Raw genomic sequence first — 13,352 nt, forward strand, 5'->3', positions numbered from 1 at the left:
AGAGATGTCTGAACAGAACATCGAGAAAGACCATCAGATTCATTGATTACTCGGGTGTTCAGGGGGACTACTGAAAGTGACTTGTGGTCCGAAGGGTTGAAATTTGTAAATCAAAACGGAGGTAAAGGGCCGCCGTGAAGGTGACAGCTGTACAGCCCATGGTTCTTCATCGCGCCCACAGGCCACTCCTTTGCGGAGTGCTAGCCTGGCGAGCCTTTCGCCTCTGTGCAAGGTAAAACTTTATACCTATAGCAAACAAATGGCAAACCTTGTTTATTGAGATTGCAACCGGTACGTTTTGGATACATGCCAAAGAAAACAAGATACATGATTTGGATTGTAAGAACTTGTTACTTGATTGAACTCAACCGGCGGACTCGGACTTGTCGAAGGTGATTACATAATTGTCGTTGTCACGAACTCGGTCAATTTATGGTTGACTGAACCGTCACGGAGTCTGGCTCCATCAACGAATTCGTTCAACTACTTATCGATTATCAATTGTGGACCTTGACTTGAAATATTTAGCAATGGTATTTTGCTAGTTTAAAAGCTAGCTCAGGTTTGCGTATTCTGATTCTCAACCCACTTTCTTCTCTATCTGAGCCCCCTTAGCCCTCATCATCATGGCCGACAATGCTGACGCCACCGTACGTGACAAGACACCTCCCCGTAACTCTACCTTGTCTGCCGATTCGGAGACTGGGCTCAAGTCCACCCCACTCGCAGTCGGTTCCGCTGTTGTCAGCGAACACATCAGTACTGTTGGCCTTAAGTGCGTCAGCTCTTCCTTCTGTTTTCACCACCATCACTCATATCAGTAAACGTCGCAGAGTCAAGAATGTCCGTCCATGGATCGCGAGGGACGTCCAAAACTTCGAGAAGTGTGAGGCAGATACAATGCTGCAAGAACTCCTTGCAAGATGCACAGGTTACTCTCAAAACCTTTCTGTCAGCGAGAAATCGAAGCTATTCGAAACTTCCCTCAATGCTGTCCTGCCTATCTGCAATGTGGGGGCTGTAGCGCAAGAGATAAAGGGACACTTGACTGATTTGTAAGTCAGTATTTTGAGCGGTGCGAAAGAAGACTGACGCTATTGTCAAGTTGTGATATCAACGGCGAAACATCGACATACGCTTCTTTCGTCAAAGCCGCCAACTGTGCGCTCCGTGAACTAAGCAAGGTGAATGTACAAGGAATACCTGCGTTCAAGGTCGACGACAAGACCAACATTCTACTCCATGTCAATGATACAAAGCCCATATACCAGGACCACCAGGACAAACAGTCCGAACGCAAGCCTGACGTTGTCGTTGTCTCTCATCAAACTGCCCTGGGTACGAAAGCACACGAAACGCAAGAATCCCAGGTTCTTACCGAGACGGCGTGCAAATCGCCCAAAGACAACTTTCAATGGACCGATGTTCGATCGACATTGGAGGTAAAACGCCCCCGGAAGTTTCTGACCCATCCGCCGTCGGTCTATAAGACCGATTACGTCGTTCCTTCTCCTTCTGCGCAGTACATGGAATATAGGAAGGGCACGAACGGCCCTGCTAAGCCAACAGGTTCAACACCTGCTACTGGGTCTACCCAGACCCCCCACGAAGCATCGAATGAGCGTAAGCTGTAGTATGTCCGTTTGCTACTTTCTTACTGACATGTGCGAGGTAGTAAGACCCTCGTCGCAATTGAGCAGAGGAGTCAAGCGCAAGCGAGGCGGCAACAATGAAGATCGGACTGAAGAGGACGAGCCGACGAAACCCCCTCCTATCGTCCAGAACGGCCTCTATGTTGCAGAGATGTTCGCAGCTCATATCGCGCGGCAACACGTCATCTCCTTTATAGTGAACAGTAAGTTGATGGGATACTCTTAACCTGGCGTCAAACTGACAACTCCTTCCAGACGACTGTATTTACGTCTGGTTTTGTGATCGCGAAACCACGATCCAAGGCGCCGCTATCAACTTCGTTCAGGACCTTCCACGCTGGTTGGTCTTGCTTTTCATCATGCAGCGGATGGGATACGAACAATGGGGCCTTAACCGCGTGTTTGAGCCTGAGCCCGGATTTTCGGGCAAGGTGATGATTGAGGATACCCAGATCGACCTTGAGTTGGATGTGAAGTCTAAGGAGCGCGTGACTCATTTCGGTATACGCGGACGTGCAACTACCGTATTTCCGGTAAAGAGCAAGGCACTATCAGATCGGCAGCGGGATCCCCGTTTTCCCAACGAATCTTCTGAACTGGTGGCCAAGCTCTATTGGCCAGAAGAGACGCGTCAGAGCGAGCCAGACATTCTGAACGAGGTCTACAAGATTGCACAAACAGATCCGGATGTGCGAGGCCACGTCCCAGAGCTGGTCTGGTTCCACAAGTTCAAAGAAACATCCACGTCCAAAATCCGAGTCGCACTAGGACTGAAGGACGCAGACCGGGCCGAACAGGGCAGCCGCGTCCTGTACATCATTGTGTTCAGAAAGCTTATCCCAATCACGACGCTTTCTGGCGAGGAGTTCATTGCCGCATGGTGGCAAGTTGTGAAGTGTAAGTTTTTTTTCCGTTCTCCTGCTCTTTATCATTTATCCTCTACTCGACAGGCCATCGCGCCCTCTGGAAGGGAGGCGTGCTTCATCGGGATGTCAGCCCTAGCAATCTCATGGTGTACCGCTTACGCGGTCAATTCATAGGCGTTCTCAACGACTACGACTTATCGTCGTTTAAACGCGATGGTCCCAGGGGCCTCGAGCGTACAGGAACGGTACCATTCATGGCGGCAGACCTTCTCACGCCAGACGGCGTCGCAGGCAAGGTCGAGCATGTGTATGCGCATGATGCTGAATCGTTGATCTGGGTCCTCACCTGGGTCTGTCTTCGGTATGAAGGTGGAAACCTCCTCAGCAAGAACAGACCATTGGAAGAATGGTTGAAAGTGGATGCTTCTCTATGCCAAGCAAGAAAGGCCCAGTTTTGGTCAATAGAGATCAGAAACGTGTGTCCGTCCACATCGCACGCAGAGTCCTGGGATCTTGTAAAGAAGTGCTTTGATGGGATCCACTCGATTTACCTTCCATCAGGGTACCGCAAACTCACCGATGAATCGGCTTTTCAGTTGTTACTTGAGGGGCCTATGCTAGAGCATGAGAGTCGTAGGCGTACTTATAGTTGAGGTAGCGTGCCTCCCTTACAAGTCGCTTTGTAGAATGAACGGTCACAGGCGAGAAGCGGTCTTGGGTACCACTATGACTTTGTAATGAATAGAATACGACAATCATGGAGGCTAAGCGTGCACATTCGAGGACACGTAGTTCCGCTTTCCAGCATCTTCTGTCCAACCAATTAAGTGTTTACAGTATCAAGTCAGTATTGACAACATGACACAGGGTTTCAGTTGCCTAATTCCGACTGTAATTTTGCAATGGCGTGTATCTCCATTCTGAGTGGACTGCCCAATCATACCGCGAAGAAATGGAAGAAGAGTACTACATGTCAAACGAAAGGATTACAATGCAATTCATAGTAGGTGGTATGTAGGAGGAAGGTAAAATGACGATAAGGTCGTAGTCATTGAGAACGCCTATGAATTGACCATGTAAGTGGTATCCCATGATATTGCTTAGACTGACGTTGCAGTGATGTACACCCCTTTCCCAGAGGGCGCGATGGCCTGTCAGAATATTGAATGCATGTACAAAGAGCACGAGGATGAAAGAATACATACACTTTACCATTTGCCACCACGCGGCGAGGAACTCCCTCTCGGTGAGCATCATCACAGGGAGAAGCTTTTTGAACATCTTGATGCACAGGGCGCGATCGCACTCCCCTATATCTCACTATCATGATGTATGGAACCGAAAACAATGCGATACCCAATGTTCGGCGCGAAGCTGAAGTAGCGTACATTGTAGATATGTTCAGATATTTGCGAGCTACTGAAAGTCGTGCGATGGGCAGAGCGAGAGGGGTTGAAGAAGAAACTTGATCATAATGCGAAGAATGATTCAACAACGGGGGACGAAGCACACCAAACAATTTTCAACCGACACGTTGTGCAATGTCGGAAGCGAGATATGCAGCGAACATGTATGAATATGGAGCACGATGGTGGCGAACAACAAAAATGGTGGGGCAATCATGAAGGATAATGAAGGCACCCGCAGACACGTAGAGTACATCACCATCTTATAAAGAGATGATTATGGGTAGAGATCCGCCTAACAGTTCAGGAGATATAAGATTTGACCGTTCTCCCGAGCTCTCCTTGGTCAAGGAGACGATGGCTCGGATCCTATGAATGGACAAGCAAGAACATCTGTCGAGTGGGCCTTGCCTGCAGAAGTGGATCAGCGCCTCCGAGTCTTGTGTGGTGATCGACAAGGCGCAAGTCTCAGCGCACTACCGTTTGACACGATATTTGTCCCATGAGCTCCGATGTGTAACCTTGAGGACTACAGGGAAGTGATTCTAAGGCTCATTGAAGGAGCAGCCGGGTCCTCTTCTCCCACTTTTACTCCACACAAGAAAGATCGCACAGCCCGGCTGTGGAATGCAGACAGTGACTTCTGATAAGACATCCTGAGTCAGGTTCCTTGGTTATTCGTGTGTTCAAGGAATGATCAGAAGTGTTCTGCGAAGTGGAAGTGTGATATTTGTAAAATCAGAAATGGCTGCCGATCAGTGAAATTCTTCTACAAAATTTTCTTGTGCGACGCACGGAATGTCAAGACGGAGCAATGAAAATGTTCATTGAAGAAGGAAATCGTACCCGATAGGTGCCAAAGGCAACAACCACAGCATAATTCGAGGATGAGTGATTTCGATGCTCCCTGGGTCCTCGTCCCATACTCTGTTATAGAAAAGATCGCGCAGTGACTCCAGTTGTTCGGATGCAGAGAGAGATATCTGAAAAGGACATCGAGAAAGACCATCAGATTCCTTGATTACTCGGGTGTTCAGGGGGACCACTGAAAGTGACTTGTCGTCCGAAGGTTTAAAATTTGTAAATCAAAATGGAGGTAAAGGGCCGCCGTGAAGGTGACAGCTGTACAGCCTATGGTTCTTCAACGCGCCCACAAGCCACTCCTTTGCGGAGTGCCAGCCTGAGAATCCCATGCGAGCTTTTCGCCTCTGTGCAAGGTAAAACTTTATACCTATAGCAAACCTTGTTTGTTGAGATTGCAACCGGTACGTGTTGGATACATGCCAAAGAAAACAAGAAGGATCAAGTAAGAAATTTAGGGATACACGATTTGGATTGTAAGAAGATTGAACTCAACCGGCGGACTTGTCAAAGGTGATTACATAATTGTCGTTGTCACGAACTCGGTTAAAGATCGTTTATCGTTTACTAAACCGTGAGTCTAGGGCTCACTGCCATCAACTTCGTTCAACTACTTATCGATTATCAATTGTGGACCTTGACTTGAAATATCTAACAATGGTGTTTTGCTAGTTTAAAAGCTAGCTCAGGTTTGCGTATTCTGATTCTCAACCCACTTTCTTTTCTACCTGAGCCTCATCATCATGGCCGGCAATGCTGACCCCACCGTACACAAGACACCTCCCCGTAACTCTACCTTGTCTGCCGATTCGGAGGCTGGGCTCAAGTCCACACCACTCGCGGTCGGTTCCGCTGCTGTCAGCGAACATATCAGTACTGTTGGCGTTGAGTGGGTCAATTTTTCTTTTTGTTCTCGCCACGATCACCCATATCAGTGAATTTCGCAGAGTCAATGATGTCCGCCCATGGATCGCGAGGGACGTCCAAAACTTTGAGAAGTGTAAGGCAGATACGATGCTGCAAGAACTCCTTGCAAGATGCACAGGTTCCTCTCAAAATCTTTCTGGCAGCCAGAAATCGAAGCTACTCGAAACTGCCCTCAATGCTGTTCTGCCTATCTGCAATGTGGGGGCTGTAGCGCAGGAGATAAAGGGACACCTGACTAATTTGTAAGTCAGCATTTCGAGCAGTGCGAAAGAAGACTGACATTATTGTCAAGTTGTGATATCGAGCGCGAACCATTGACATATGCTCCTTTCGTCAAAGCCGCCAACTGTGCGCTCCGTGAACTAAGCAAGGTGAATGTAGATGGGATACCTGCGTTCAAGGTCGACGACAAGACCAATGTTCTACTTCATGTCAATGATCCAAAGCCCATATACCAGGACCACCAGGACAAACAGTCCGAACGCAAGCCTGACGTTGTCGTGGTCTCTCATCAAACTGCCCTGGGTATGAAAGCACACCAAACGCAAGAATCCCAGGTTCTTACCGAGACGGCGTGCAAATCACCCAAAGACAACTTTCAATGGACCGATGTTCGATCGACATTGGAGTTAAAACGCCCCCGGAAGTTTCTGACCCATCCGCCGTCCGTTTATAAGACAGATTATGTCGTTCCTTCTCCTTCTGCACAGTATATGGAATATAGGAAGGACGCGAACGGCCCTGCTAAGCCGACAGGTTCAACGCCTGCTACTGGGTCTGCTCAGACCCCCCACGAAGCATCGAATGAGCGTAAGCTGTAGTATGTTCGGTTTCTGCTTTCTTACTGACACGTGCGAGGTAGTAAGACCCTTGTCGCAATCGAGCAGAGGAGTCAAGCGCAAGCGAGATGAAGATCGGACTGAAGAGAAGGAGCCGATAAAACCCCATCCTATCGTCCAGAACGGCCTCTACGTTGCAGAGATGTTCGCGGCTCACATCGCGCGGCAACACGTCATCTCCTTTATAGTGAACAGTAAGTTGATGGGATGCTGTTAACCTGGCGCCAAACTGACAACTCCTTCCAGACGATTATATCTACATCTGGTTTTGTGATCGCGAAACCACGATTCAAGGCGCTGCCATCAACTTCGTTCAGGACCTTCCACGCTGGTTGGTCTTGCTTCTCATCATGCAGCGGATGGGATACGAGCAGTGGGGCCTTAACCGCGTGTTTGAGCCTGAGCCCGGATTTTTGGGCAAGGTGATGATTGAGGATGCCCAAATCGACCTTGAGTTGGATGTGAAGTCTAAGGAGCGCGTCACTCATTTTGGTATACGCGGACGTGCAACTACTGTGTTTCCGGTAAAGAGCGAGGCATTATCAGGTCTGCAGCGGGACCCCTGTTTTCTGAACGAATCCCCTGAACTGGTGGCCAAGCTCTATTGGCCAGAAGAGACGCGTCAGAGCGAGCCAGACATCCTCAAGGAGGTCTACAAGATTGCACAGACAGATCCGGATGTGCGAGGCCACGTCCCAGAGCTGGTCTGGTTCCACAAATTCAAAGAAACATCCACGTCCAAAATCCGAGTCGCACTCGGACTGAAGGACGCTGAACGGGCCGAACAGGGCAGCCGTGTACTGTACATCATCGTATTCAGAAAGCTTATCCCAATCACAACGCTTTCTGGCGAGGAGTTCATTGCCGCATGGTGGCAAGTTGTGAAGTGTAAGTTTTTTTTTCCGTTCTCCTGCTCTTCATCATTCATCCACTACTCGACAGGCCATCGCGCCCTCTGGAAAGGAGGCGTGCTTCATCGGGATGTCAGCCCTAGCAATCTTATGGTGTACCGCTTACGCGGTCAATACATAGGCGTTCTCAACGACTACGACTTATCGTCGTTTAAACGTGATGGTCCCAGGGGCCTCGAGCGCACAGGAACAGTACCATTCATGGCGGTAAACCTTCTCTCGCCAGCAGCCATAGCAGGCAAAGTTGAGCATGTGTATGCGCATGATGCTGAATCACTGATCTGGGTCCTCACCTGGGTCTGTCTTCGGTATGAAAAGGGCATACTCCTCAGCACAAACAGACCACTAGAAGAATGGCTGAAAGCGGATGCTTATCAATGCAGCAAGGACAAGGCGCACTTTTGGTCAGCGAAGATGGGAGATATGTGTCCATCTGGATCGCACAAAACGTCCTGGAAGCTTGTAAAGAAGTGCTTTGATGGGATCCACTCGATTTACCTTCCATCAGGGTACCGCAAACTCACCGATGAATCGGCTTTTCAGTTGTTACTTGAGGGGCCTATGCTAGAGCATGAGAGTCGTAGGCGTACTTATAGTTGAGGTAGCGTGCCTCTCTTACAAATCGCTTTGTAGAATAAACAGTCGTAGGCGAGAAGCAGTCTTGGGCACCACTTATGACTTTGTAATGAATAGAATGGTGCAATACGACAATCATGGAGGCTAAGCATGCACATTCAAGAACACGTAGTTCCTCGTACCCACTATCACTTACGCGAGGACAGGCTTTCGGACATCTTTTGTCCAATCAATTGTGTTTACAGTAGCAAGTCAGTATTGACAACATGACACAGGGTTTCAGTTGCTCAATTCCGACTGTAATTTTGCAATGGCGCTTATCTCCATTCCGAGTGGATTGCCCAATCATACCGCGAAGGAATGGATTATCATATGGCATAAATGCAATTCATAGTAGATGGTAGGTGGTAGGAGGGAAGGACTAGAGGCGTGTGAGTGTTGTACATAGAACATTTAGTCTGATTTCAAGCCATGACCTGTCATACGATAAATGTAATGTCGAGTAACCGTACAAAATATCTTTGCATTTCAAAACGCAAGAGTGACTGCTCGCGGAGAGGGCTGTATCTCCACGGGCAAGACGTAGTATGCTTAAGTCTTTCTAGAAAGCTGAGAAAAAAGTAGTTAAGGATCGCAGCATGTAACATTACCGACGACTTACCGGCGAACCACACACGTAAGCTGGGTCTTATAGCTTCATCACATGCGTCCATCATGGATTCGAACGCTGTGTATGCTTCTCCGAATCTACCCACCCGAATTAGTGCGTAGCATAGTTGCTTGCGGGCGGTGAGCCATAATGACTCAAGGTCCCACCCGAAGAGCTGCCAGAAAAAAATGCAATTGAGCACGAAAAAACATTGATGGCTGTATGGCACCAACGTACCACGGTGAAATCCCCATACATACGATGAATTGACGATTTAGAAAAGAGAGCGCTAGCACTGACAGCGGAAGTGAAATGGTTGACAGCTTGACCCTTGTGACACCAGCTACTCAAAGCAATGGTGCCTAGTTGGACGTGTAAATACGTCTGATTCGGGACGCGTGGAACCATCAGTGTCAGCACGCAAAAATGTACTTCATACTCACTTCAACGACACGACAAGCAAGAAGATCGGTATCGGGAAAATCAGTGACTAGTTCTTGGACGCGCAGCATTGCCTCATCATGTTTATTTGCATTAAACAGTGCGATAGCCTGTGACTCATAATGAAGCGCGGAGTGTGCAATAAAAGAGAAACATGCCTTGATCAAGAAAAGTAAATGGGTTGTCGAATTGCCATCAGTCGATGTAAATGCAAGGTCAAAAACTTTCGTGGCGTCCCGGAACTGCCTTTTCCCACAGAGGGCAATGCCCTTCGCAACATAGCATGTTAACGATGGATTTATGCGTAGTGACTATGCCAGGATCGATGTTAGTCCACGTGAAGTGCATGCCGTATGACTTACTTTATTTGCATCTTGAAGTGCATCGTCCCAGTTGAGTTTGCGTGCCATAACAATTGAGCGAGTAGCATAGGAAGTGTAGTCTCTAGGGTTGTCCGTGATCTCTTGCGTGACTATCTCTTCAGCCGTAGACAATCCCCCCATAAGAAGGGCATCGCAGGCGCTCGTGGTGATGGTGAGAATCTAAGGTATGCTCGAATTTAGTTATCAGAATTAGTGGTGAAAACATGCCTTTAAATTGACGCTTTGAGCCTTGAAATAAAAAAGAAGGCAAGACGAGATGATAAACCAGGACGGCCCGGGCGGGATAATAATGGGAAAATACCTTTGACTTGGGAGCATCCTTGGACAAAGCGTCCTTGGGTACTGCCCACTCTGATATCTTCTCATCGTCACCTCCGCTGAGTATGTGTTCGCCGTCCACGGAGAAAGTGACACAACACACCCGGTCAGAGTGCTGGAATATGGAGATAGTGTGTCCATCTGAAAGGCGCCAGAGACGGACTTGCTTGTCATCAGATGCAGAAGCGACCAGCGTTCCAACAGGATGAATCGCAATTACATTGACATCATTAGTGTGTCCCACCCAGGCATCACCGACCTGCTCCCAGGTGGATGCATCCCACTCTCGTATGGTAGGATCCTCATAATTGCCTGATGAAAGAAGACCTGTGCCATCGGGTGTCCAGGTGAGCGAACAGTTGTATGAGCCGTGACTGCTAAACTTTGCGACACGGTGCCTGGTCCCCGGATGATAAATTTCTATGATGCTGGCTGTCGCAATAGCAAGACGTTCGCCAGAAGGCGAGTAGCGAACGCAGAAGACACGATCATAACACGTGATCGGTCTTCCCTGTAACTGCCAGGTTTTCGTATCCCACAACTTTGCTTTTTGGTCCATTGAAACGGTGGCTAGCACTGTACCACAGGGAGAAAAGTCCATGGATATCATCCCGAACTGGCTTTTGATAGCTTTGATGAGAAATTCGCCAGTTGCTCCGTGCCAGGCGATGACTTCTCCCTTCTCATCACCACTTGCTATCAATTGCCCGTCTCGCGACACCGCTAATGCCCACACCTCACTCTTATGCCCTGCCATCATCTTCAGCAATGTGCCTGACCTCAAGTCCCACATACGAAGCCAGGAGTCCGACGAGGCAGTGACCATACGCTGTCTATCAGGGAGCACTGCGACTGCGAGTGGCACCGCTTGATAGTGATCTTCAAATGCCCGAATGGGTGTGGTGCTGGGATTGAACCAATTCATTTTGGTGAAGGATTATGGTAGAGTACGGTTAAGATTGACTTGGTAGAGAGATTGTAGCGGTCTCGATCTAAGTCCTGGAGGTGCGTCCACCGAGCGTCTTTATACTGCTCCACAGCATCAGCCCCATCAGAACTCTCAATACATATACAGCTGTGATGATAAGCGCCTTTGTGTTGGGGCTGATGAATCGACGAACTCTCCTGAATACCATGTATCAACAACAAAGCTATCGAACAGACTCAGTCCTTAGCTTCAACCGTCGAGACATTGGATCAATACGAACGTTCAAGCCCTTGCCAGCTCAAATGCACAATAGCAGTCTTTCAATCTCCACTAGTGGCACGTCCCGAGGCAGGACCCACATGTTATAGTCATATTTATATCTTGAACAACAAGTAAGCCAATTGAAGTTATTTTGTCCTATACTAAAGTAATTCGATTGAACATCTCCATCTAAGGTTCTTCGCTCTTACGACTTCTATCGCCATTCAGACGTGATTGTCACTATATATGGCTAGCGGTTGCGTCCACCACTTGAGCCACTTTAATAAGCGTCTGATAGATGAGTCAGGTGAGTGTGGGTCCACGGGCACTACCGCAAACATGAGTCACCATCTTGTTGGCGTCTTCGAACTTATCTGCTGATGTGCGCCCGTGGGTGTTCCTTCCAGTTTGTCGAACCAGAACATCTCTTGATCAACGTGCCAGTGGCCCAGCGCCTTTTGATCTTTTTTTGCAAGCTTGTAGACTTCATCGAGGATCTGAGGCTCTCTCTGGCGTCTCCAACCACGGGCAGTTCACCGGGTTCAGGGTTCATCAGAGATTCCCATACCAGAACCGGTAGCGCCTTGCTCTCCACTGGAAACACATTGGTCGCACATTCGGGTGCAAATACAATCCATTCTGTGGTGGTGACTTGGATCTGAATGTGTAGCCATTGTCGAATCCGTGGTCTGCTTTTGTGTTACAGACGAGCTACCGCGATACGAGTACAAGGAGATACTTAGATGTGCAAAGGCAATGCCGCGGTACATGACAAATAGACCTCCATGTTGCAATATGCATCATAATGCCTAAGAGCGGTAGCGTCATATCTGTCGACAGCGGATGCGCTTCATTCAAATTCATCAACAGTTGATGAAATATTTACGAGTGAACATCGTGGGCACGGGCGACATTATGAATCACTACACAAGTTGGGGTAATCGACGCACAAGCTACAGCGAGTCTGCACGTTATCTCGACTGCTGATGAACAAAGAGGTGGAGTCACGTATGCCATGCACGAGCATGAAAGCTGCTCGGTAGCGCGCGAGAAGGAAAATTTTGATCTGTAAGCCAACAGACTATGCGAGCACAAAGGGCAAATTGTGTATACAAGCAGGTGACGTCAAGGTATGAATGAAAACTGCTCAAAGTACAAATTGCTAGGCGGGATAGAGCGCGCTTCGCCTCCCATTGAGAACTGAAGGAATTTCGGGTGAGCACCGTAGCACAGGTAGCGTTTCTGACGACTTGCCAGGGATCCAATCAAGGAAGATGGCCTTCGTAGGTTCATCACTCATCTCCATCACGTATCGGTACGCTTCGAAAGCGGCTCCGGCTTGATCGTCCAGGAGAAGTGCATGGCAGCGTTGCTGGTTTACGGTCTGCCACAAGGACTTGAGATCCCAGCCAAAAAGCTTCACAAACATACAGTTGAGCATGAAAAAGATTGTCGGTCGCGTCATATCAACGCACCACGACAAAGTCCTCGTACGTAGAGTGAATGTCTAACTTGGCAAAGGAAACGCTAGCATTAACAGCAGCAGTGAAATGGCGAGCGGCTTCCCCGTAAAGGGCGCTCTCCATGGCAATTTTTCCTAGTTGGCCTCGCAAATATGCCTGATGTGCGAAGCGCAGAAATGTAGTGAGCATACAAACCCAAGCTTGATTAAACGTATAATACTCACTTCTACAACATGACAAGCGAAAGGGTCAACATTAGGACGGGAAGCTAGCTTTTGGACAGGAAGCACCGCCTGCTCATCTTTATTTGTATTGAACAACGCAATGATCTGGAAAAACCGTAATGAAGCATAGTGTCAGAATAAATAAAAACACATGCCTTGATCAAGAAGAGGAAATGATTCGCCTTTAAATCGGTGTTGGTAAATGTGAACGCGAGGTCAAATGCTTTCGTGGCGTCCCAGACCTGCTGTTTCCCGCAGAGGGCAAGGCCCTCGGAGACATGGCCTATGAAGGAGGGCTCAATACTGACGGACTATGATACGATCCAAATTAGCCTGCATTAAGAGGCATGATGGGCCAGCGTATCTTACCTTGATTGCATCATTGAGTGCATGATCCCAATCTTGTTGTCGCGCCATGATGATTGAGCGATGGGCATAAGAGTTGTAGTTGTCGGCATCGGCATCAATCTCTTTGGTTAGCAGCTCTTCTGCAGTACGCAGGTCTCCGGCTATGCATGCATCATGGACTTCTGGATTTATATCGAGGATCTGCGTAAAGTATGTTTGCATTAACTGTAAGAGAGCCAAAGGTGGATACATGCCTTGAAATCAAACGGACGTGAAATTAGATGATGAAGAGACGTCGA

At 48.3% G+C, this 13,352-nt stretch overlaps 3 protein-coding genes across 3 annotated transcripts; 2 read left to right on the forward strand and 1 right to left on the reverse strand.

Moving 5' to 3' along the window:
* Positions 1–626: 626 nt before the first annotated feature.
* HD556DRAFT_1478885 (uncharacterized protein) lies at positions 627–3,171 on the forward strand (the record flags this gene model as incomplete). Its single annotated transcript, XM_041308569.1, has 6 exons — positions 627–775; positions 834–1,055; positions 1,106–1,623; positions 1,676–1,855; positions 1,908–2,549; positions 2,603–3,171. The coding sequence occupies 6 exons, from the start codon at positions 627–629 to the stop codon at positions 3,169–3,171; spliced, it is 2,280 nt and encodes a 759-aa protein (XP_041166726.1).
* Positions 3,172–3,445: 274 nt separating this feature from the next.
* HD556DRAFT_1328623 (uncharacterized protein) lies at positions 3,446–3,743 on the reverse strand. The gene has a single exon (XM_041301617.1). It carries the CDS (start codon positions 3,731–3,733, stop codon positions 3,485–3,487), a length of 249 nt encoding a protein of 82 aa, XP_041166727.1. The 5' UTR covers positions 3,734–3,743; the 3' UTR covers positions 3,446–3,484.
* Positions 3,744–5,528: 1,785 nt separating this feature from the next.
* On the forward strand, positions 5,529–8,062 carry HD556DRAFT_1437275 (uncharacterized protein; the record flags this gene model as incomplete). Its single annotated transcript, XM_041305683.1, has 6 exons — positions 5,529–5,674; positions 5,733–5,954; positions 6,005–6,522; positions 6,575–6,745; positions 6,798–7,439; positions 7,494–8,062. 6 exons carry the CDS (start codon positions 5,529–5,531, stop codon positions 8,060–8,062), a joined length of 2,268 nt encoding a protein of 755 aa, XP_041166728.1.
* Between the last annotated feature and the right edge of the window lie 5,290 nt (positions 8,063–13,352).

Source organism: Suillus plorans, assembly GCF_016647745.1.
Source record: "Suillus plorans strain S12 chromosome Unknown HD556scaffold_3, whole genome shotgun sequence".
Lineage (NCBI taxonomy): Eukaryota > Fungi > Basidiomycota > Agaricomycetes > Boletales > Suillaceae > Suillus > Suillus plorans.

What these genes read in the sequence shown, in the direction of transcription:
- HD556DRAFT_1328623 (XM_041301617.1), bottom strand. Translation starts at nt 3,733, where the DNA reads ATGGTAAAGTGTATGTATTCTTTCATCCTCGTGCTCTTTGTACATGCA.